This window comes from Balaenoptera acutorostrata, chromosome 9, assembly GCF_949987535.1.
Source record: "Balaenoptera acutorostrata chromosome 9, mBalAcu1.1, whole genome shotgun sequence".
NCBI lineage: Eukaryota > Metazoa > Chordata > Mammalia > Artiodactyla > Balaenopteridae > Balaenoptera > Balaenoptera acutorostrata.
In genome coordinates, this window is record NC_080072.1 from 49,634,356 (window position 1) to 49,659,756 (window position 25,401).

General features: G+C 39.9%; 1 protein-coding gene across 3 annotated transcripts in view; it reads right to left on the bottom strand.

Moving 5' to 3' along the window:
* LOC103015172 (synaptotagmin-9) overlaps positions 1 to 25,401 on the bottom strand; it is a 247,377-nt gene that overhangs the window by 150,756 nt on the left and 71,220 nt on the right. For all 3 annotated transcript variants that reach the window (XM_007172823.2, XM_028164140.2, XM_007172824.2), the window contains exons 2-3: positions 25,032 to 25,383; positions 16,706 to 17,252 (exon numbers count right to left, since the gene is read on the bottom strand). In XM_007172823.2, the coding sequence (XP_007172885.2) occupies positions 16,706 to 17,252; positions 25,032 to 25,383 (899 nt within the window). The remainder of the gene's footprint in view (positions 1 to 16,705; positions 17,253 to 25,031; positions 25,384 to 25,401) is intronic.

Sequence of the window (25,401 nt, forward strand, 5' to 3'; positions counted from 1 at the left end):
TCCCTGCAAAGCCAGCCTCCCTCTCAGGAGCACCCAGCTGCCTATGCAGACACCTGCCTTTGGTACCCACACAGAGGCAGCAAGCAGACTCTTGGCTGGGAAAGGAGTATATAGGGTTGGGGTAGTGGGGGAGGAAGAGAGTCCTTTCTCTCCTTCTTCATCTCCTTACATCTCAGAGGTCACGTGAGTCAGCATCTCTCCTGTGTCTCCATAAGCCCTTTCCCCATTGTTCTGTTGTATCATACTGCAGTCCTGCCTACATCCCCTTTACCAGGCCGGTGCACCCAATCCTTAGCTGCTGTGAGTGTTGGCTGCCCACAGCTCATGGCTGCATCCTTCTTGAAGGAATTCTCCCCAGCGGATGGGAACCACCTTAAATGACTGGTAAGTTATACCCTCTACCCAGGGGTGGCCTGCAGCCAATGACAAACTAGTACAGGGTTAAAAGGCAGCCCCCTTGTCTCAGGGTGGGATACCTCCATGGTACCTTTCATGTTCCACAGCTATGGGATTAGGCTCAGGACAGGCTTTAACCAAACTCCCCTCTTTTCCTATCCTGCTCCCCTTTCCTTCCTTACAGATTTCACTTGAGAGCAGTCCCCCAACAAATCACTGCACAAGAATCCTCTCAGCCTCTGCTTTTAGAGAATCCTATTAAAGACACACACTATATTAGAGCTATCTTCATTCATTCATTCCTTCACTCAAAATGCATTTAACAGCCAACTCTTAGGTTAAGGACTGAGGGTACAGTTACAGACTGCCCTGAGGGAGTATCTGGTCTAGTGGGATAAACAGACACTCACAATCAAATGTGATAACTGATATGAAGAGGAACAAAGAGGAAACTTTAAGAGCACACAAGGGACACCTAATCTGTTCTGGGTAGATCTAGGAAGGGCTTGCTTAATGAAGTGAGGGCTAAGCGTAGTAGGACTTCTAGGATGAATAACACTTAGTTGAACAGGGATACAAGGATTTTTCAATATCCGCAAATCAATCAATGTGATATACCACATTAACAAACTGAAGAATAAAAACCATATAAACATCTCAATAGATGCATAAAAAGATTTTGACAAATTTCAATACCCACTTGTGATAAAAACTCTCCAGAAAATGGGCATAGAGGGAACCTACCACAACATATTGGGTTGGACAAAAAGTTCGTTCGGGTTTTTCATATTACAGGAAAATCCCGAACGAACTTCTTGGCCAACCCAATAATAAGGGCCGTATATGACAAACCCAAAGCAAACATCATTCTCAATGGTGAAAAACTGAAAGCATTTCCTCTAAGATCAGGAACAAGAAAAGGATGTCCACTCTTGCCATTTTTATTCAACATAGTTTTGGAAGTCCTAGCCACGGCATCAGAGAAGAAAAAGAAATAAAAGGAATCCAAATTGGAACAGAAGAAGTAAAACTGTCATTGTTTGCAGATGACATGATACTATACATAGAAAATCCTAAAGTTGCTACCAGAACACTAGTAGAGTTCATCAGTGAATTTGGTAAAGTTGCAGGATACAAAAATAATACACAGAAATCTCTTGCATTCCTATACACTAACAATGAAAGATCAGAAAGAGAAATTAAGGAAACAATCCCATTTACCATAGCAACAAAAAGAATAAAATACCTAGGAATAAACCTAGCTAAGCATGCAAAAGACCTGTAGTCAGAAAACTATGAGGTACTGATGAAAGAAGTCAAAGATGATGCAAAGAGACGGAGAGATATACCATGTTCTTGGATTGGAAGAATTAATATTATCAAAATGACTATACTCTCCAAAGCAATCTACAGATTCAATACAATCCCTATCAAATTACCAGTGGCATTTTTCACAGAATTAGAGCAAAAAATTTTACAATCTATATGTAAACACAAAAGACCCTGAATAGCCAAAGCAATCTCGAGAAAGAAAAATGGAGCTGGACTATTTACAATAGCCAGGACATGGAAGCAACATAAGTGTCCATCGACAGATGAATGGATAAAGAAGATGTGGCACATATGTACAATGGAATATTACTCAGCCATAAAAACAAACGAAACTGAGTTATTTGTAGTGAGGTGGATGGAGCGGGAGACTGTCATACAGAGTGAAGTAAGTCAGAAAGAGAAAAATAAATACCATATGCTAACACATATATATGGAATCTAAAAAAAAAAAAAAGGTTCTGAAAAACCTAGGGGCAGGACAGGAAGAAAGACGCAGACGTAGAGAATGGACTTGAAGACACAGAGAGGGGTAATGGTAAGCTGGGATGAAGTGAGAGAGTGGCATGGACATATATACACTATCAAATGTAAAATAGATAGCTAGTGGGAAGCAGCCACATAACACAGGGAGATCAGCTCGGTGCTTTGTGTCCACCTAGAGAGGTGGGGTAGGGAGGGTGGGAGGGAGATGCAAGAGGAAGGAGATATGGGGATATATGTATATGTATAGCTGATTCACTTTGTTATACAGCAGAAACTAACACACCATTGTAAAGCAATTATACTCCAATAAAGATGTTAAAAAATAAATAAATAAAGACAAATTACATGAAAATTTCAATAACAATAAACATAATAATAGTGGGGAAAACAGAGCTGGAGTATTTCCAACTGTACTACAAAGCTACAGTAATCAGAACAGTATGGTACTGGCACAAAACTGGAAATATAGATCAATGGAACAGGATAGAAAGTCCAGAGATAAACCCATGCACCTATGGTCACCTAATCTATGACAAAGAGGCAAAAATATACAATGGAGAAAAGACAGTCTCTTCAGTAAGTGGTGCTGGGAAAACTGGAGAGCTACATGTAAAAGAATGAAATGAGAACACTCCTTAACTGATACATTAGACTGACAAAAAATGTCAGTCAAGATATGGTTGTCAGTAATGCATGATCTTTTCAAGCACATACAGCACATTTATAAAAACTGAAGTGGAAGATAACATAATGCAAATCTCAACATATATCAAATAATCTGTAAAATATAGTCCATATTATCTGATCACATTCCAATTAAGTTAGAGCACTAACATTTTTTAAAAACTATATAACGTGAAAATTTTAAGATACACTTTTCAGTAACATATAGATCAAAGATAAAGATTGTATGTGATAAACGCTTAGATCAGAATGATATGAAAGTAATAAATACCAAAATTTGCTGACATACACCTAAAGCAGTACTTCAAGGGCAAGTTATAGCATCACATGCATATTTAAAGCTTCAGTTATGCAAGATTAATAATTTCTGGAGCTCTACTATACAGCATTGTGCCTACAGCTAATAACACTATTTTGTATACTTAAAACTTGCCAAGGGGGCTTCCCTGGTGGCGCAGTGGTTGAGAATCTGCCTGCTAATGCAGGGGACACGGGTTCGAGCCCTGGTCTGGGAAGATCCCACATGCCACGGAGCAGCTGGGCCCGTGAGCCACAATTGCTGAGCCTGCGCGTCTGGAGCCTGTGCCCCGCGACGGGAGGGGCCGCGATAGAGAAAGGCCCGCGCACCGCGATGAAGAGCGGTCCCCGCACCGCGATGAAGAGTGGCCCCCGCTTGCCGCAACTGGAGAAAGCCCTCGCACGAACCGAAGACCCAACACAGCCAAAAATAAATAAATAAATAAATAAAAATAAATAAATAAGAAAATCCTTTAAAAAAAAAAAAAAAAAAAAACTTGCCAAGAGGGTAGATCTTATGTCAATGTTCTTACCACACCAAAATAATGATAATAGTAATATTAATAGTAATAATAATAACAGAGGGGGCAGGAGGAAACTTTGGGAGGTAATAAATATGTCAATGGCTTTGATGGTGGTGATAGTTTCATGAGGGTATACTTATCCCCAAACTTATCAAGTTATACACATTAAATATGTACAGCTTCTTACATGTCAATCATAACTCAATAAGGTGGTTTAAAAAAAGTTTAAAGAGACTTAAAATTACTGACCTAAAGATATAAGAAATTAGAAATAACTGAATAAACCAAAAAAAATAAAAAGAGAAAAAAAATCATACAGTCAAAAAAAAAGAAGTAAAAAACAAAATTTAAATAGACTCAACAAAATTAAAAGTGGTTCTTTGAAAAGGCTAATAAAATTGACAAACCTCCAATGGCACTGATCAAAGAAAAAGAGAACAGGAACAAATAGGAAAAGATCATGCATTAGTATTAGAAATGAAAAAAGGACATAACTACAGATGAGGCAGAAAGTAAAAAGATTAGAAAAGATTATGAAGAATTTCAAGTCCATATATTTAAGCCACAGATGAAATAAGCAAATTTCTAAAATAATCTGTATCACCAAAATCAATGCATAAAGAAAGAGAAAACTTGTATTCTGCTATAGCCATCAAAGGAATGGAATCATTTTCCCCCAAAGTAAACACCTGACCCAGAAAGTTGTGTGGGTCAATTCTACTAAACATTGAAGGAAAAGATTATTTCAAGAGACTAGGAAGAGAGAGAATGCTCCATCACTCATTCTGATGATGAAACCAGATGAAGAGAGAACAATAAAATAAAATCAGAGGCTGATCTCACTTATGAATTTAGTTGTAAAATCTTTAACAAAATATTAATAAACCAAACAGGTGAATACACACACACACATTCATGTATATTCATGTAGATGAGAAAACTACATCATGAACAAGTAGGATTTATCCCAGGAAAACAAGTTCTCACCAAAATCAGAAAATAAAGCAATGTAATTCATCACATTAAAAGATAAAAGAAGCAAAACATATGATCATTTCAATAAACTCAGAAAAATCATATGATAAAAGTCAATATCCATTCAGGTGTTCAAAGTCTACAGGCAATGTCCTACTTAGTGGTGAAAATTCAAAGCATTCCTTTTAAGATCAGAACAAGCCAAGAATTTTTATAGTGGCCTTTGTATTAGAAGTCCTGATAAATGTAATAAAGCCAGCAAAAAGCAGGATGTGGGGAGAAGTCAAAAGAATCTAAAAGGAAAATAGAGAAAAACAAAACTACTTATTCATGCATGGTATAACTGTCAATGTACAAAACTCAAAAGAATCTGTGGTCACCATATTAGAGTATGTAGCAATACCAAGTGTTGGAGAGAATGTAGACTAAGATGGGCTCATGTACTGCTGCTGGGATATATTGTGCAGCGTGGGGAATATGGTCAATGTTTCTTAATAACTGTAAATGGAGTGTAACCTTTAAAAACTACATTAAAAAAGAAATATCTTTTTTTTGATCTAGCAACTCCATTTCCAGGTACATACCTTAGAGAAATTCTTGCACACATTTACCAGGAGAAATGTACAGAACATACACATATAGCCGCATTTTCTAAGCTAGAAAAAAAATTAATTCAAATAACCACTGACTATAGACCAGATAAATAATCGTACACTATGCAATGAAATGCTAAAACACCCTGCCAAAAAAAAAAGAACTACAGTATGTAGGTGAAAGTAAGTGATTCAATACACATAATATTGAATGCAATAGTTTGCAGAAGAATACATAAAATATAATTTTTTCACATAAATTTCAAAAATAGGCAAAATTGAACAAACTATTCTTATGTGGTAAAATGACTTAAAAACAACGGAATTATAGATATGAAATTCAACATATCGATTACCTGGGCAGCAGAGTTTGGGGACAGAGGAGGGGCACACAGGGCGCTTCAAAGAGACTGATAATGTTCTCTTTCTTCAGCTAAGCTCTGGACTGACAGATACACGTTTTGTTATTGTTTTTCAATCATACATATGAACCAAGCAGGACCCTGTGGGGCCTCCCCAGGGACAGACCTCCCCCCACACCATGTCCTCCTCCTCTTGTTTGTACAAAAGCTTTAGCCTCCTAGGCCTTCCCCGAATCCAAATAGCAAATTTAATCAGAGAAGTGAGAAAATGCAGAAACAAAGAAAAACAGTCAAACAAGAGAGAATAATAATAGTTTAGCCATAAAACAAAGTTAAGGACCTTTAGTTCCTCTTTAAGGGCTATAGACAATATTTTACCATATCCTTGAGTTGTTCTGCAGATAATAAAACCCCTACCAGGTAGAAGAAGTTATCTGCATGCTGACCACAAGCATGGAGATTCCAGACAGGTTGGAACCAGAAGGTTGATGATGTTAACTCCCAAAATACCACCCTGTTACTCCACCACCAACCAATCAGAAGAATGTCCACAAGCTGATCATGCATCCTGCAACCCTCACCCCTAAAGTTGCCTTTAAATACACTTCCCTAAAAGCCATCGGGGAGTTCTGGCTTTTTGAGCATGAGCTGCCAGGTCTCCTTGCTTGGCCTCACACTGGGTGCCTTGCAATAAACGTTGTACTTTCCTTCACCACAAACTGGCGTCAGTAGATTGGCTTTATTGCACATGGGGCGAGTGGACCCAAGTTTGGTTCTGTAACACATATGCATTACATATACTCTTGTATGTGTCATACATTTCACTTTAAAAAGCAAATGTGGGACTTCCCTGGTGGCACAGGGGTTAAGAATCCACCTGCCAATGCAGGGGACCCGGGTTCGAGCCCTGGTCCAGGAAGATCCCACATTCCGTGGAGCAACTAAGCCCGTGCGCCGCAACTACTAAGACTTCTCTCTAGAGTCCACAGGCCACAACTACTGAGCCTGCGTGCCGCAACTACTGAATTCCGCGCACCTAGAGCCCGTGCTCCGCAACAAGAGAAGCCACCGCAATAAGAAGCCCGCGCACCACAACGAAGAGTAGCCCCCGCGTGCCACAACTAGAGAAAGCCCGAGTGCAGCAACGAAGACCCAGTGCAACCCAAAATAAATAAGTAAAAAAGCAAATGCATTGTCCCGGCACTTACACTACAATAAAAGCTATCAAAGTCAATCTTTCAGAGACCTGTAGTTTTATTGATCTCTTCCTTCAGATGTTCTGTTCTGCAGTTCTGCCCCTTTTCACTCCCTCTGAATAATCTAAACGTCCAGCGGATAACATGTCTGAGGGATCATGAATGGGAAAAACAGTAGGGTGGGATTCAGTGGGCTCTCATGAAGACAGCTCATTAGACCCCAGTGATGGCTGAACTCCACCCACATCCACATTATAGAAGGAGCTTGGCTTCTCTGTTGTCAGCTGGAAACCAGGGCTTTCCATGGGGTTTTTCAAATTGTTGGTTCCTTAGGACCAATCAGCCTTAGTGTTTTCAGCACTACAGGCAGTGTTACTGGAGCAGGCTCCTATCAGCTGGCACTTGCTTGCCAGAGCCAATGTGAGAACCTTCGGCCAACTCCACCTTCAGTGATATTATATCGGTAGGTTGAAATCAGCCCTTCTGCAAGTATTTACACCATGGAAACAAGCAAATGCTACAAATCAGGTTCCCCTCCTATCCCCCACCCCCAGCCAGTTGTTAACACATCTACCAGAACACCACTGAATGTGACAAAGCCATAGAATCATATGATAACAACTCAGGACTCAAGGTATAATGGAACGAAACAGGATTAAATGAATAAACTTCTTCAGTCAGGAGACCGCCTGTCCCATATTCATTCAACTGTGAAAAGCAAGCATCCTGGGCTTCCCTGAATACTTTTATCTTCCCCTGAGTGGTTCCAAGTATCCACCTTTATCAGGTCTAGAAATGGCCCCAGGGCCCTGGAAGACAGAACAGGGAAATTCCTAAATCAACCACTGCAAAATATTGGACTTTGCAACCACTCACAAAGTCTAATTTTCCTGGAAATGCAAGGTTTTAAAATTCATAACATTAAAAGAAAGTCTATGCTGCTGCAAATTGCACCCTTCCCTTTTATGAACTGGGATCAATACTGGCATAGAGGGAACCCTGTGACTTCTACTGTTACCATGTGAGAACTCTGGCATCTCCTCCAAAGCAGAGTCTAGCTGAGATGATCATAGGTCCTAGAGAAAGTCTCAGAACCAGTTTCTAAGTGGGCCATGGAGAGAAATTCCTGAAGTGCTCAGTGCCTATTTGCCAAGGAGCCAGTGATGAGTGGAGTGTACTAAAACTGCCAAGAGCGTAGGCACAACAGCCAACATTCACCCAGACCACTAAATTCATGCCCTCACAACTGTGACCTTCCCCCAGGTACTATCTCCTCTCTTGTTGACTGATATACATCCCACAGAAATGCATTATATATTATTATTGATTGATCTGGCTTCAATAGTTGAGAGGTTTAATTAAACTATCGGTTTTACACTCAATAATTGCCTTTTGTTCCTTCACAGGAAGGTGTGAGGATTAATTTTTATTTGACTGCTAACATTTATAAAACTCATAATCTCCTTAGAGAAATAAAGAACAAAATTTTAGAAATTAGTTAATAGATTCAGCTCCGCATAACACCCCCCCAACCAAACCAGTCCCTAGAGCCTTACCAAATTAGCCCCTCATGAGGAACTTCATTTCATTTAGCAAGTGCTTATTAATTATTATCACTTCCAGACACAATTCTAGAGGCTAAGCCCAGAGTAATGAACAAGCTGGTAAGGTCTCTGCACTCACAGAACTGTCTAATAGGGAAGAAAGAAAATTGAACAAATACCTATAAGAAAGTATAATGACACAAGAAAAAATTTGTAACTATATATGGTGACAGATGTTAACTAGACTTATTATGCTGATCATTTCACAATATATACAAATATAAGTCATTATGTTGTACACCTGAAACTAATGTTATTTGTCAATCATACTTCAACTATTTTTTAAATAAATAAAACATATACATCATTCATATAATAACAAGAATAAATAAACTTGCATTTTAAAGTCTTACATATATGAAAAGAAAAGGCATGACGAATAATAATAGAATTACAGAATATCATGGACGCATATACGAGAAAAACCTATTCTAGTCCAGGGCTCATATAAGAGTTGTCCAAGCAAGGGGCATTTAAGCTGGGATCTAAAAGCTCAGTACAAGTTAACAAGGAAAAAAAGGGGAAAGAAAAGTAAACCAGCATATATGATAATTTTGAGACACCTTTTCATGAACAGACTGAAATGGCTGTTGAAAAACACTCCTAAGTCCTATTTGGCCATGATTCAGCTGTGTGACCCTGGCTGACTCTCTTAATGGCCCTCCACTTCAGTTTTATGTGCTAAATGAGGATTTTAGATTACAGGACCTCTTCAGGCTCTTTCTGGTATTCGATTGCAAGGCATTTAACATATATTATTAGTTATGTTAATAAATAATAGATACATACATACATAGATTATTATTTAGTTAGCACAAGTAAAAACTGCTCTTTTGAACAGGCTTTGAGCAATATACAACACAGTGTTTCAAACATAGGGTGGATGTTCACAGTGTGGATGTTCCAAGTAAAAATACTAGATTACAAAATCCTTTTTAACACATGGCAGGGCTGATAGAACAAAAACGGAATTTTTCAGGGTCGGAAACAATGAGAAAGCATGAATGTAGAGAGGTAAGTAAGTTGTGGAGCTGGAGTTTGAATGGAGGTAAATGTGAATCTCTGGTGGCTTAGTGCCTGAGTTTTAGAGGACTGTGGGAGAATCCTGCATAAATGTTGGAGTCCTAAAGACTGAGGGTCACATCCTTAAAGGATAAACAAAACAGAACTTCTGCCTAAATAAGTAAACATTGGAAATACACCCTGTCTTGGACTTAATCTAGGTAAAGCAAGAAAAAAATAACCCCTTCCAGGTTCTAACCATTAATACAAGCCTGTACTTACACAGTTGGAGTTTATATCCAGCCTATTTCATTGTCCAAAAACCCTCAAGCTCAAAATTTAAAGTTATTCCATGTTGGTAGTTTGCCTAGGCACCTGGTAGAAGCAATCACAAATCATCTGTGAAGGAATGCACTTTAAACTCAAAGCTTGAAAATGTCTACTGATAAAGTTCTAAGCTAGATGAGCTCACAATCACAAATAACTAAATCCAAGAGACAACAATGCATGATGAGTAAGAGTTGATGGAAATGTCAAACAAAAGAATCAGAGGTGCAAAGATTATAGCTACTGGAATTATAAGCAGCAGAATATAAAAATGCCTATGTATGAAATGGTAAAAGAAATAAAAAAGAGAACTGAAAGTATGTTTAAAAAAAAGAGAGGGCTTCCCTGGTGGCGCAGTGGTTGAGAATCTGCCTGCCAATGCAGGGGACATGGGTTCAAGCCCTGGTCTGGGAAGATCCCACATGCCGCGGAGCAACTAGGCCCGTGAGCCACAATTACTGAGCCTGCGCGTCTGAAGCCTGTGCTCTGCAACAAGAGAGGCCGCGATAATGAGAGGCCCGCGCACCGCGCTGAAGAGTGGCCCCCACTTGCCGAAACTGGGGAAAGCCCTCGCACAGAAACGAAGACCCAACACAGCCATAAATAAATAAATAAATAAAATTTAAAAAAAAAGAAAAAAAAATTTAGAAGTGTGAAAAAAAAAAAAGAGAGAGGCTATCAAATATATATTAGGCAAATGTGAAAATGCAGCAAATAATACTTCTACAAATGGAAAGAAGTTAATGACTGAGACTTTTCCAGAACTGATAAAAGGACACAATCTCAGATTCAGGAAACCCAATAAATCTCAGTCAGGGTAAATAAAAATAAATGCCCACTTAGCAATGTTATAGTTAAACTACAAAACACTAAACAGGAAAGCAAGATCTTGAAAGCAGTAAGAAAGAAAAGAAACATTACATACAAAAGAATAAATATTAGACTAAATGTTGACTTCTCTGAAGCAATTGAAGGTCAGGAAACTATGGAATGATAGTTTTACAATCAGAGTAGCTGAGAGTTTTATGCCCCACACCCCAATTTTTATACCCAGAAAAACGATCTAAGAACAACAGCAAAATAAAGACATATTCAGGACTTTGGCTTTCAGTTGAAGGTTATTGCCAGCCTATGGATACTCCAATGAAGGCATCTAGGGGAATAAATATCCCAACCTCACTCTCCCCCCTTCCTTATTTTCTGAACTAATCAGAAGCCAGAGACTAAGGCAGCCCTTTTCAGTTTGAAGAAAAATAAACAAAAACCCCCAAAGCCTCCAGGGGCCCTGAGCAGGAACAAATGAGAGGTATCCAAAATAATTCTCCCAGATAGTTTTATAAATCAAGAATTACCTTGATTCCAAGCCAGATAAGGGCCATACAAGAAAGTAAATTACACGTATCACTCATGAGCACAGATGCAAAAAATACTAAACAAAATAGCAAACTGAACTCAGCAACGTATAAAACAGGCAATATATCAAGGCAAGTCTGGACCATACTAAGAATATAAGATTGACTCAAAATTAGAAAAATGATCAACCTAATTGACCAAAATAGTAGGTTAAAATGAAAAAAAAAAAAAACCCACAAGCATAGCATTTGATAAAGTGAATGTTTGTGATAAAAAGGCTGAGTTAAAGGGAACCCTTGTACACTGTTGGTAGGAATGTAAATTGGTGCTGCCACTATAGAAAACAGTATGGAGGTTCCTTAAAAAACTAAAAATAGAGCTACTATATGATCCAGCAATCCCACTCCTGGGCATATACCCAGAAAAAATGAAAACCATAATTCGAAAAGATACATGCACCCCTATGTTCACAGCAGCACTATTTACAATAGCCAAGAGATGGAAACAACCCCAGGGTCCATCAACAGATGACTAGCTTAAGAAGATGTGGTAAACATACAATGGACTATTACTCAGCCTTAAAAGATAATGAAATATTTCCATTTGCAGCAACATGGATGGACCTAGAAAATATTATACTTAGTGAAGTCATACAGGGAAAGATAAATACTATCTGATATTACTCATATGTGGAATCTAAAAAATAATACAATTGAATCTATATACAAAATGGAAACAGACTCACAGACATAGAGAACAAACTTATGGTTACCAAAGCAGGGGCAAATTAGGAGTATGGAATTAACAGATACAAATATTATACATAAAACAGATAAGCAACAAGGATTTACTGTATAGCACAGGGAATTATAGTCAATATCTTGTAATAACCAATAATGGAATATAATCAGAAAAAATAACTGAATCACTATGCTGTACACCTGAAACTAACACAATATTGTTAATCAACTATACTTCAATTTAATAAAAGGCTTAGTCAACTAGGAATAGAGGGATACATTCTTAATATGATAAGACAACCACGATACATCTGTAGCAAAATCATACTCAATGGAAATGTTAAAGACATTCCATTTAAAAGGAATAAGTCAAGGATGACTAGTACCACAATTATTATTGAGCACTGTAAGGAAAATCCTAGTCTGTGCACTAAATTAAAAATAAAAGGTATACGGATTAGAAAAAAGCAAACAAAACTATCATAACTCACATGACTGATTATCTACAAAGAAAATTCAGAAGCATCTATAAATTATAAGTAATAAGTTTTAAAAAATTGCCAAATAGAAGATAAATATATAAAATTTAAACTGCATAACTATATAGCAACAATAGAAAATGCAATTTTAGAAAAGATACTATTTAAAATAACAAAAAATAACATAACTAGCAATAAAACTAACAAAATACATGAAAGACGTCCTCATGTAGAAAATTATAAGCCTTGAATGAAAGACTTTAAAGGAGAACTAAATAAATGGAGACGTGCACTATGACCATGAATAGAAAGACTCAATATCACAGAAGATGCAAAATTTCCCTGAATTTATCTACAGACTTCATAGAAGTCCAAACACCAGAAAGAAATTTTAATTTGACAATCTGATTCTAACAGTTATGAGGAAAGTCAAGTATCAGCCAAGACTGAACTGAAGAAAAAGTAGGCTGGATGATTTTCTCTTCCAGATGTTAAAGCTTATCATAGAATGGTAGTAATTTACAAGTGCTATTGGTAGAGATACTCAAATAGAAAAATCGATAGAAAAGAGAATCCAGAAACAGACTCTTCATATATAGAGACCTATACAGGACAGAGCATACACTGCAGATTATTGGGAAAATATGCCAGAAAATTGGTTATCCACATAGAAAAAGAAATATGGGTGTCTTATGGACGGAATGTTTGTGCCTCTCCAAAATTCATATGTTGAAGCCCTAACCCCCAGTGTGATGGTATTTGGGTCCTCTGGGAGGTAATTAGGTTTAAAGGACATCAGGAGGGTGAGGCCCCCATGATGAGATTATTGTCCTTACAAGAAGAAGAAGAGAGACCAGAGCTCTGTCTCTCCACCATGTGAGGACACATCAAGAAGGCAGCTATCTGCAAGCCAGGAAGAGGGCTCTTACTAGGAACTGAATCTGCTAGCACCTTGATCTTGGACTTCTCAGCCTCCAGAACTGTGAGAAATAAATTCCTGTTGTTTTAACCACCTAGTCTATATACTTGGTTATGGCAGCCCAAGCTAACACAGGATGCCTATATTACATTTCACAATGTAACTGGATTCTGGGTGGACTAAAATTATAATTAGGAAAGGCAGAACTTTTAACCTTCTAACAGAAAATATAGGAAAAATATCTTTATGACATAGGGTAAGAAAGGATTTCTTGAACAAGACAGAAAAGTGCTACTTACAATAGAAAATATTGATACATTTTACTACATTAAACATAAGAACCTCTATTGATCAAAAATACCATCAAGTGAGTATAAAGCCAGCTATAAATGAAGAGACTATGTTTGCAATACACACAACCAACAAAGGATTGCATCTAGACTATATAAAGAACATATATCAGTCAACAGGGAAAAGAAAACTATAGAAAAAAAAAACAATGAAAAAGTGCTGAACAAACATTTAGCAAGAAAGGAAATGTGAATCACCAATGAACATATCAAAAGACGGTTAACTTTGGTGGCCAAGAATATACAAATCATATTCCATTTTATGTGCATGCACATGCACACATATTAAACAGTGTGGCAACTGCAAGAGCTGTGGAGACTGTGGAGCATTAGCAACTGTCACACCTCACAGTGGGAGGGTCATCTTGTACAGCCACGGTGGAAAAACGAACTCGGCATTGTCTAGAAAATTTGAACACATGTGTACTTTTCCTCTATCAGGGCTACACCCTAGAGAAGTTAATGCATGTGTGAACCAGGAGATGTGCATAAAAATGTTCTCTGCAGTATTATTCAGAATCATAAAAAACTAATCACAACCCAATATCATCAGTACAAGAGAGCTAATTTGTGTATATAACACAATGGAATTTTATACAGTAATGAAAATACATGAACCACAGCTCCATTCACCTCTATTGCTAAATGTCAAAATCAATGTGGACTGAAAAAAAAAAGTCAAAGAAGAGCTATGAAAAGCAGAAACAGACAAAACTGAACAATACATTGTCTTACAAATAAAATTCAGGATAGTGGTTTCCTCTTGGCAGGAATGGGCTGAGAGAATGTGACAGGGGAGGACAACCCAGGGGTCATCAGCAAAGTACTTGGTGGTAGTCTGCTCTTCAGCTGAGGGGTGGGTCATGACTACTCTTTTAATTTCCCTCATTAGTCTGTATGTGTATAGCATATACACTGTATGACATATATGCTATACTATAAAAGTGAAACCTTGGTAAATCTCAGACTTTCATTCTCAGTCTCTGTACAAAGTCACATGCAAAAAAGCACAAACAGCCCCAAATAGCAATTTTTAAATGGAATTTTTTTTAAATGGCAGATTACGAAACAACATGTAATTCCATTCTCAGGACCTCCTTTCTCCTGCTAGCCATCCAAAGGCCTAGATCAATGCTCAGAATATTTATTGTTTGCCTGAGGAAACAACTGAGAATTTCGAGGCTTTTAGCCTTATTGGTTTTCCTCCTTGATAAATAATTTCACACTCTCCTCAACTCTGTGGAAATGCAGGATTCTCCATCAGTGGATGGAAAACTTGTAGTCACAGGAGAGTGCTACAATGGCAGTGATCTCAGGGCCAAAAGGTGTCTGCAGGCTGTCATTCTATATTCTCATCCCACGGGAAATAGCTCTAAGAGACCTGCCCACCAGGGATCAGCCTTATCCAGATTTTTATCAGCCACTGTGCACTCAGTGTTACTCTTTCCACAGTCTTTAGAAGGCAACTCACAGCAGGATCCCTGTTGAGATTTCTAATAACCACTCCAGCTATTATTTTACGGAATCCATTAGTCAAAAAATATAAAATGATGTCACACACTAGATGATATGACCAATCTCCCTCTACCAAGACTCATCACTGTTGGCCAGCAGTATCTCAGGGGACTTGGTAAGAACTCCAGTGAGACAGTTCATTCTTGAGCTATTCATCCCTTAATATCAGCAGCCTGCCCATTTTGTTTCTTTAAAGCTTCTAAAGTTGCCTCCTGATTTTGGCAATTGGGATTTGGGATACAATCCTTGCCACCCACAGCATCCATTTTTTGGTTTACAGATATCACAATCTTTCAAGTTTGAAGAGATCTGTTCCTTCCCCAATCTCCCATATCACCTTAGTTTCATCATCTGATGTTCTCTGCACCTTTCCCAGCTCCTTCTTTTCTTTCCTCATCATTATGATAAAGGCCAGCAGAACTCCATGTTCCACTTTGCTTATTTGAGTAGCAGGACAAAGCTGGCACTGGTATCACATAGGATGTGAAGAGAAGGTGTCCCTTGGAATGTGAGTCCCCAGTTCACAAAACTGGCTGAGATGAGAGAGTATCAGTGTGGGTATTTGGTCACTGGGAAGAGATTTTGTGTGTTTCTTTCCTGAGCAGAGTGAGAGCCTTTCACTAAATGGGCTCCAAACTCAAGCTAGATCATCATCCGAGCGGAGTAAGGATTATGCCGCTTGCTGTCTTGGATGCCAGGACAGAGAAAGAGAACGATATCGCCCTCAGAAGATGAGCTAACAAAGCTGCCTGAGCGAATCTGGACAGGGAAAAGAAACAAGTGGCCTTAAAATATCAGAGTCCCCTAAGATAGTCCAATTTTCCTTTCTATTTCAGGAGCATCAATACACCTCTGCAGATAGTGAAAAGGATGCAAATGGAGTAAAAATATCACTGCTGCAATACTGTGTTTAAATGTAAACATGGATATATGGCAACACTACATAGCACTTCTGCCCTCTCTCCTGAGCTCTAAATAGGATTTGATCTTGTACAGATTAGTTTTGCCAATATCTGTAGATGTTTTCAGACTGACCTCCTTGTAACTTTGATTCTGTATTTAAAAATGTGGTGCCAACTCTTGCCAATCATTCTCACTTCTGGGATTAAAGCTGAAGATCTGATCATGGGAAATGCTGCTGAGCTGACCTGAGAACATGGCAAGGGCTTAATGCTCTCAGAGAGTAAGGCAACGGTCTCTCAGCTGCAGATAACAGTTAATAGGATGCCAGGATCCATTTAGCACAAACAACCTAAGAAAGCTCTAAAGAAAATGAGGTAAGGAGGACGGATAATATCTAATGCCTATTAGGGAACTGCTTAGAATTAGAAAGTAGAAAAGAGAGAATGTTATTAATATTGCTTTCATGAGTAATTCTCGGAAACTGCAAAATGAATATTGTGAAAGACTTGTTTTTGGAAAGGTACAAGGAGGTTTGAAGCAATAGCTCTAAGTACATTGAGATAAATTTTATACTCTGCCCCCCCCAAATAAAATAAGGTATAAGTAATCTGTTTGCATGCTGACCGAGAAGCGCCCTTCCCCCAACCAAAATGAAGAAATGTTAGACTCACATTGGTGACATATTCGATATCCTTCCAAAGGATGCACTCCCTGGGGAAATCAGTCAAGTCTAAGAAGTGATCCACCACCACTTGGCCGATTAAGTCATGGCGAGAGAACCTGTCAAAGTCATAGACAGAGAAGTGAAGCTTCCGGGCTACAAGGTCATTGTAGGGAACCGGAAACAAAAACACTTCATCAAACACAGGGTTCAGGGTCTTCCTGTGAACTTTAGTCTGGTGTTTCGTTTTCCGATCGGGAAGCAAATAGATCTTGACATAAGGATCTGAAGTCCCAGAAAAGTCCTTGGCGGGCAAATTGACAGCTTTGTGAATCTTCACTATGAGTTGCTCTAAGTCACAGTCATATTTTAAAATGAAGTTCAGCTTCCCACAGGCTTTGCTGTTACTCCTTTTCCCATCCTCATTATCCAATGACCTCTGCTTATATAACTCCGGTTTAATTCGACCAATTCCAGTCAACTGTTCCTGTTTTTGAAGCTGTTGGATATTGAAGTCTGGGTTTGACAGGTTGAGTTGTCTTCGGATTGAATTATGCCTTGAGTGAAGAGAAAGAGAGAAAAAAGTTATAACCTCATTAGCTCCAGGTCTTCCAGAAACTTGTGCCTGGGATGTAGGGAGACTGATTAACACACTGTTAAAAGCTTAGATCTGTGGGCTTTTTTTTTTGGCCTATATTCAAAATGCTCATCAATGCAAGTAAGCTGCTCCCCAAGGCTTGAAGCTCAAAATTGAGGCCTGGCATCAGGAAATGAACTTACTAACATGTGACCTCGGAGCTTTAAAGGTTTAATGCACTTTCTAAACTGTCTAATATGCCATTAAAGAAGCTTATTCAGCTGGTGGGAGGTAAAGATTTGTACAAACTGGTTAAAAAAATAAAATTATTCACCTTGATATATAGTGTCATCCTGAAACGGAAATAGTTAGCTATGTGTTACCTGAAAAAGAATGGATTTTTCTCTAAATTACACAAAATTTCCTGTCACTGGCTTTTAGCCTACTAAGGCTGCACATTCTTACTGGGTCAAATCAAATCATTTCATTATGAGAACACAGTTTTTGCTCTTCTGGAAATGTATGTGACAGGATGTGTCTGCTTGTAGAGGACTCCGTTGACTCTGACAGGTGCAAGCGCCAGCTCCGTGGCTGTGCTACTGCTGAACCACATGGGTGATTAGTGATGAGGAGGAAGGGTTTTATTTCTGTAACAAACACTGAGGGTATAAAAATTAAAGGTAAGCTACTATAAATGTACATAGGGATTCAGTTAGAGAAGGCTGGAAACTGATATTTGCAAATTAAATATTTGCTATCAGAATCTACTCTTCACCCTATAAACTTATTGGTTTGGGTTAAAAGTTTCCCTGAAATTCTCTTTGCCTTACCTTGTGTGGCTCCTCACAAAGTGAGAGAAGTAGTCATTACATACAAAGTTGTCTTTAAGGTTATTTTTGTTTGTTTTTAGCTCAGGTTCAGAGCCATTATATTGTATTTTGTGCAGCCTCTCAATAACCTTAATTAAAATAGCCTCTCTCCACCAGAAGGTGAAAGGGAACAGTCAAGCTGTCTCTGAGGGGTTGGTAAATAGTTGAAGAGGCAGAGTAAAGATTGGAGTTTGTCTTCTTTTCCTTTCTTAAGACTACTTTATGAAATAAAGACATAAAAATGGGATCAATAGGCCCCGAAACGTGTTTGAAATTATTCTCCCTTGTCATACAGATGCTGTGATGTCAAACATTCCTCTTCATCCTAAAATACCCTCCTGACTACTAATCACCCACATGGTACAACAAGAGCACAATCCCAGAGCTGTCACTTGAACCTGTCACAGCCAACAGAGTCCACACCCACCACACACATTCCCACATGTGCAAAAACTGTGTGGTGTGAATGTTTCTCTTGTGGGATTTAAATTTCTTACAGAGAAATCCACCATCTTAAGTTTTCACTGGATCTTCTGATTTTTCAGGGGGAGGAAGAGAGTCAGGGGAATGATGTTAGGCACCTACAACTGGTTCTCTGTACTAGTACAGCCAGGTCCATCCCCTGCCTAGATGTTGAACCTCTGTAGTGCTAGAATAGAGCTTTGATCCTGCTCTATTGGGATCTCTGGGCAGAAAGGTCTGGCAGGGAGCAGCAAGTATCCAGCCATATGCAGAGGCCATAAGTGGCTGGTACCAGCTCCAGTTTCCTCTGCCGTTGATTTTTCTCTCCAGGCTGGATTCAAACAAGGGCCCTACTTGAGTCTGGAGTCAGTTCCCACCTATGATGGGCCATTCTGGGTGCTATCTAGTTAGTCAGTGGCGCAATTTAAATACTAAAAGTACACCTTCAGGACCAACTAGGTGTCTTGAAGCCAACTACCTCCACTGGATCTTAAGAAAGAGGACATTACTGCAATTCAACAAATTTGAATGTGCGAAGCAAGGGGTCAGGTAGGGTGGAAGAGAGAGAGGCAAAGCCTAGTCACTGCCTTCAAGGAAGTGCCTTGCCAGGAGTAAAGAGACAGTCATACACTGACTATAAATCAGGGCAGAGGGGGATAAGAACTGACCGGAGGTTAGGGAGAGGGAGAGAGGAAGGCCTCTGGCTAGGGAAACTGTCACGGATGAGATAGTACTTGAGCCAAGCCTACCTACTTCACCTGGCCTCATACTTCTCAGCCTCCCAGCTGATGCTCTAGACCTCAACAGGGAAATTAACTAAGTTTTCCTCTTGGCTCCCAGCTCTCCAGCAGGATGGGACCTTCAGCTCTTCTGTCCCGGCAGCTTTCACCTCACACATGCCCATATCCTCCATTCCAGGCTCCATTAAGCACCAGAGTTCAGAATCTCCAGCATCCCTCCCATCGCTGGATTTCCCCTGCAACCATGGACAAGTGTACACTCTTCTACCCTCCCTCATCTCAGGGACCCCATCTCAGAGGGGAAACTTGGCCTATCCCTTCCCTGGTTTGGGGTACCAGTGTTTACAAGGCTTTGGGGGGTCCAAAGACAGGAAAGAGAGAAGGAAATTGTGACTTCAGAACCATCACGGGTTTCTTTACAAAGTTCAAGTCACGACAGGGAAATTTGGAAACAGGAGAAACAGGCCTTCTTGGAATCTTCCCTTGTGATGGAGAGGAGAGGGTTGGGTTGTTCTGAACCACAAACAGACAGAAGAAGGGGGAGTAGCAGATGGACAGACACAGTTATCTGACTACAAGGGTAGGAGGAAATGGGAATCTGAGGCTTTCTTGTTCTGGGATTCGGAGGCCTTTAGAGTGAGTGAGATAATGGAGATGCACGCATCAGGCCTCGGATGGTGGAGGTGTGGGGTTAAGTGCAGCTGGATACACTGAAGTATGTCCTGCTCCCACCCTCCCCCAAGTTAAAAAGGCATGAAACCTTGGTGTCATCGTCAAATATTTTATCCCGTGACTAAAATGAGCCTATGTCCACCAACACTTTCTCTAAAGTAGCTCACATCTCATGGCTCTTTCCATTCCCACTGCTTCCAATTGAGTTCAGGTCCTCATCATCACAGGTCTGAACTGGACCCCTATATCCAGTCTTCACCCCATCCCACGCATCTTATACACTCTTGCCAGATTAATCGTCTAAAGAACAATCTGAGCACTTTAATATGTGTAATTGGTGCTCTTTTGTATATTTGCCCTTTCAAGGCCAGGGCTATATCTTTTCTCCCTCTTTATTACTAGCACATAACATAGAACTTTGCACATAGCAAATGTTTAATACGTGTGTCTAGAGTAAATATATAAATGCCATGGACATAATCGTTTCTGATAATTAAATCTCAGTAGAGAAAATACATATTTACACCTGGTTTCAGGGTCTCATGGAAGTTGAGAGAGGTCTAGGCAACTTCCATTTTTGAAGCTGTCAGTTTATTAAAATCTGAAGAAGTAACTAAAAGAGTAATTCAAAAAATTATGTTTCAAATGTTTACATCTAACCAATGCTCTCAACACATAAAAATATATAGCTTAATAAAACTGTGCCACTCCTAGAGTAATTGCAGCACTTAATCCTAGTGGGCCACTTACTGGAGTTGTGGCCAGTAATGGGACTCAAATTCAGAAGACTTAAATTGTCGTCTTCTTTCAATTCTGTCAGAGTATTTCTGTGACTCTAAGGATTGCTTAATTCAGAGACAAGCTCAAAAGTCTAAATGTAAGGCTCTGATGAACGTGAGACCTGGGACAAGTGACCTTCCATTGGCTTCATACCATTATAGGCTCTACTCAGTTTATACTTTTGCGCTTTGCCATTTTTGTCAGCAGAACATGAGAAAAGTGGCCTGATATTGACGAATGTACTGTGTCAGTCATTCATGAAAAATTCCACTATGTGCCAGAGGCTGCACTAGGGGTTAGATATACAGGGAGAAGCAGAGCAGATATGGTCTTTGAACTCACAGAACTCATAGTCTAGAGGGGGGTATAGGCAATAAACAAACAATCGTAGAGTTAGAAATAGATTTTAATCCTGTGAAGAAGTGAAAGTAAGGCAACTTGTGGGAAAATAAAGAGTGGGAGGGAGTGGAGGAAAGAACACATACTTCAGATAGGGTGGTGAGGGAGACCTTTCTGAGGAGGTGACACTTTAGCAGGGACATTAAGGCTGCAATAGGAGCCTGGCATGGCAAAGGAAAAGGAAAAGCATTCCAGGCTGAGGGAATAGCATGTGTGAAGGTACCAAGGCAGGAAAAGTCAGGGATACTGAAGGAACCAAGAGAGAAGCTAGTGTGGATGGAATGTGATGAGCTTTTTCGGGTGAGGCCTCTTAACTGAGTCCATGTTAACAGGGTCCTCTGGGTTGATGCCACATGGTGGCCTGGCTGGGAGGTGAGGCCGATAGCTGACAGCAGCAGACTGTCGCAGTATTACACAGGCCTTAACAGACCTGATAAGGAGTTTGTGGTGTGGAAATTGAAATTTTTATAAAGCCAAAGTATTTTAAAGGAAATTTGAGAAGACTTAAAAAAAAAAAAAAAAACAGATTGAACTTTCATCTTGGGACATGAATCAGGAAATGGATTAGATGGCCTTTCAAGGTTCCTTCTATTTTGAGGATCCAGGGATTTTCATATATTTGGAGTAGAGACCTCTAAAATGTTCTGGTATTGAAAAGTTCTTTAAAAAAAAAAGATCCACATTCCCAGGATATTAGGTCATTATACAAAAGGGATTTCATCCAAATTGAAAGGAATTAACAGGAATTTTGGAGGGTTCTCATAGCAACTGAGCTAACCAGAAACAGAATGCAAACATGCTTGATCTTGGAAGAACAAAAGAAAGTCATCCTGACCAGAAACATTCTTAGAAGATGGAGCAAAGCTCATCTTTAGGACATTCCAAAAGGCGGTGGTGGGAGCCACACATATCCAAGCTGAAGAGGCCAGACGACAGTGGGACTTCCGACGCAAATGCCATGGCTGAAGCTGTGCCAATCGCCATGACAGTGGGGAGGCCTTAACTGGGAGTCTAAGCTTTGTGCGCTCTGGGCTGAGCAGGTGCCCAGGGAACTTTGGGACAAGTGATAACAGCTGCAGGAGGGAAGCAGTAAGAAAGAAAGTGACAGCAGTGAGAAAGTAAAGATCATAATGAGAAAGAAGGGAACAGAAATAATAACTAGCAGAGCAGACTGTTTAGAGCCATCTCAGCAAAGAGTACCCTCCCTCTCCCCAAATATGGTATGTAAAATGCTACTTAAAAAAGAATGTTAAAAATGTTCTGGAGGGGCTTCCCTGGTGGCGCAGTGGTTGGGAGTCTGCCTGCTAATGCAGGGGACACGGGTTCGAGCCCTGGTCTGGGAGGATCCCACATGCCGCGGAGCGGCTGGGCCCGTGAGCCACAGCTGCTGAGCCTGCGCGTCTGGAGCCTGTGCCCCGCAGCGGGAGGGGCCGCGATAGTGAAAGGCCCGCGCACCGCGATGAAGAGCGGTCCCCGCACCGCGATGAAGAGTGGCCCCCACTTGCCGCAGCTGGAGAGGGCCCTCGCACGAACCGAAGACCCAACACAGCCAAAAATAAATAAATAAATAAATAAAGTAGCTATACAATTAAAAAAAAAAAATTAAAAAAAAAAAAAAAAAAAAAAAATGTTCTGGAGCATCAAGGAAATTTCATTCATTTTGCCCGCTCTGTCGGTAAAAAGGCTTTGTGTGTGCGTGTGTGTTTATAACACAACCCTAAAGAATTAGAAGACCACACCCTTCTTATTATGGAAAGACCATGAGTCAAAGATATGTATTTCTAGACATAACCCATAAAACTAGGTCAGCAGTAATTTAGATAAGAATGTTTGAAATGCGAAATGATGCAAATTATCAGTATTAGGTCAAATGCAGCTGGAAAGAGTTTAGTTTTTGTATGGTAGTCAGATATTACCAAACTTGGTTTTGGCCATCAGAAGAGAAAATTTAATTGCATGACTCCAAAACTAGAATAAGTCTAAATGTAAAATGCATTTTACAGGGATAATTCCTTCCCTCTCTCTTTTTAGTTTTTTTTTTCCTCCTACCCAATTTCTACAAATCAGTGGTGAAGATATCTACAGTTTTTAGTTTTAAATGAAATCTATTTTTTGATATGCAGGTTACTTATACATTTTTCTAGGATAAACATTGTAATAATTATAGTGATATGATTGCTATCAATTCATTAGAATTATGGCAGAGTCCTCAGACCTATAATCTAATAAAAACACAGTACTATCACTCTGTATTGATGGAACCCAGATCAGAAAAATTAACATGCAGAGTCAAACCAGATAGGAGACAATTTCAATGGAGACCCCACCTGAAGGCCCTACTTACTGAAGCACTGAAAGGATTTTATCACGAGTCTGCACCACCGCACAAACTTCACGGCAGCATCAGACAGAGCTCCGGTTATATTTAAGTCTTAAATCTGAAGAGAAATCCTAATGATAAAATCTGAGGATTTCTTCTAAATCAAATGGCAAACAACCATCCATTTCCTCACAGAGGAATATTTTAGGTAAAGCTCTCTAATTCAGAATTGGAAATGATGCTAAAATAGCTTTCTGAAAAAATTAAATTATAAACTGTCATATTCCATCCTACTTAATGTGAATGAGCAGAGTCTCTAGGATAAACTTGATTAACATAAAAAAGGGTAAGATCTTATTTCTGTTTCTAGAGAACAAATAAAAAAGATTAAAAAAAAAAAATAACCCCAAACTGTGCTTGTACTTTCCAAATAACAGCACATGCTATTCCTCCAGCTATCACTCAAGCAAATATTTTCATTTTAAAGAAAGCTGCTTTCTGGGTCTCTTTTCCTGAAGTCTCTTATTGAGAGTGAATTTTTATATACAGTGATTCAGAATTGGCTGCTGAGCCTCAAAGCCACCTGTATGCATCTGAGTCTTGGGAGAGGCAGGTCTCAATGATGATGATGATGATAGCAGCACCGAAAGCAAAATGGCAGCTCAGGGTGTGGAGCAGGTGCTAGATGCAGCCTGTGCAAAGCACATGTGACGCACATGTTATCATCTCATTCTCAAAACCACCTATCACCGTTCCCCTCTCACAAGACGAAACAGAAACAGACGAAGGCTAAATAACGTGTCCAATATCATACTTGTAGGTAAAGCTAGTTCACTGGACCCCAGAGCCCTTGCTTTTTAATCACTGCACTATATTATTTCTCTACTGCGCAAGAGCACAGAGCATGCAGCCCATGTAAAGAGAGCGACACTGGGCCTGGGTACTCTGGAGACCTTGAAAAGCCTGGAGATGGACAAAGACCTCCAGCCACTGGTGGACTCTACAGAGAGCCTGTGTGTGACAGCTAGGCTAGGTCAGAGGCACGGAGAATCAACGCCATAGCACTATGAGAGCAGCACGGAAGAGTGGGTAAAAACTTGGGCTCTGGTGTTGTTTGAACCGGGGTTCAAACCCTGACCTGGGTGCTTACCAATATATGACTTTGTTTCTTAATCTCCTTGACTTAAGTTTCTTCTTCTGTGAGATGAAAATGATAATAAGATCCATCTCACACAAAGGTTGTGAGCGATAATAAAATAATACACATGAAGTTCTTAGATAGTCCTGGACATGGTACGTCTTAGCAGTGTTAACTATTGTTATTATGAACTAAGTACAAACTAAGCAGTGCTCAGGAACCTAACAGGAGTATAAGAAGCATCAAGCTTTCCCATATTCATTTCTCTGATACCTAATGGACATGTGACAGGTTACAGGCTCCTTGGCTAGTCAGTGCTACTGCTGACAAGAGAAGGGAACAGGGTGGTGCTTCCAGAAAGGAAGGGGGCATTACTGACCGAGCTGATGAGGTTGGCTCTGTGACTTGGCGCTGTACACGGACGCCATGGGCACAGTTCTCCTGGTCCCCTGTCTGGGTCGAGAGGGGAATGTCAGGGGAGGTGTGGCTGATCTTCATGGAGGAGTCTGGACAAGGGGTGGGAGGGTCTAGGAAGCCCTCACTGTTCTCCTGCTCGTTGGTCTCTGTGTCCATGTAGTTAAGAGGTTCCTGATTGTTGTCTTTGCTACCAGAGAACAGGCCTCGTTCTCGCCACGGAACCCAGCAGAGTTTCCAAGACACGAAGAGAGACACGCCAAAGAGGGCGAGGCCACAGGCAGTGACCACAAGGGTCAGCAGGCTCACTGAGATATCTGCAAAGAAGCAAAGAT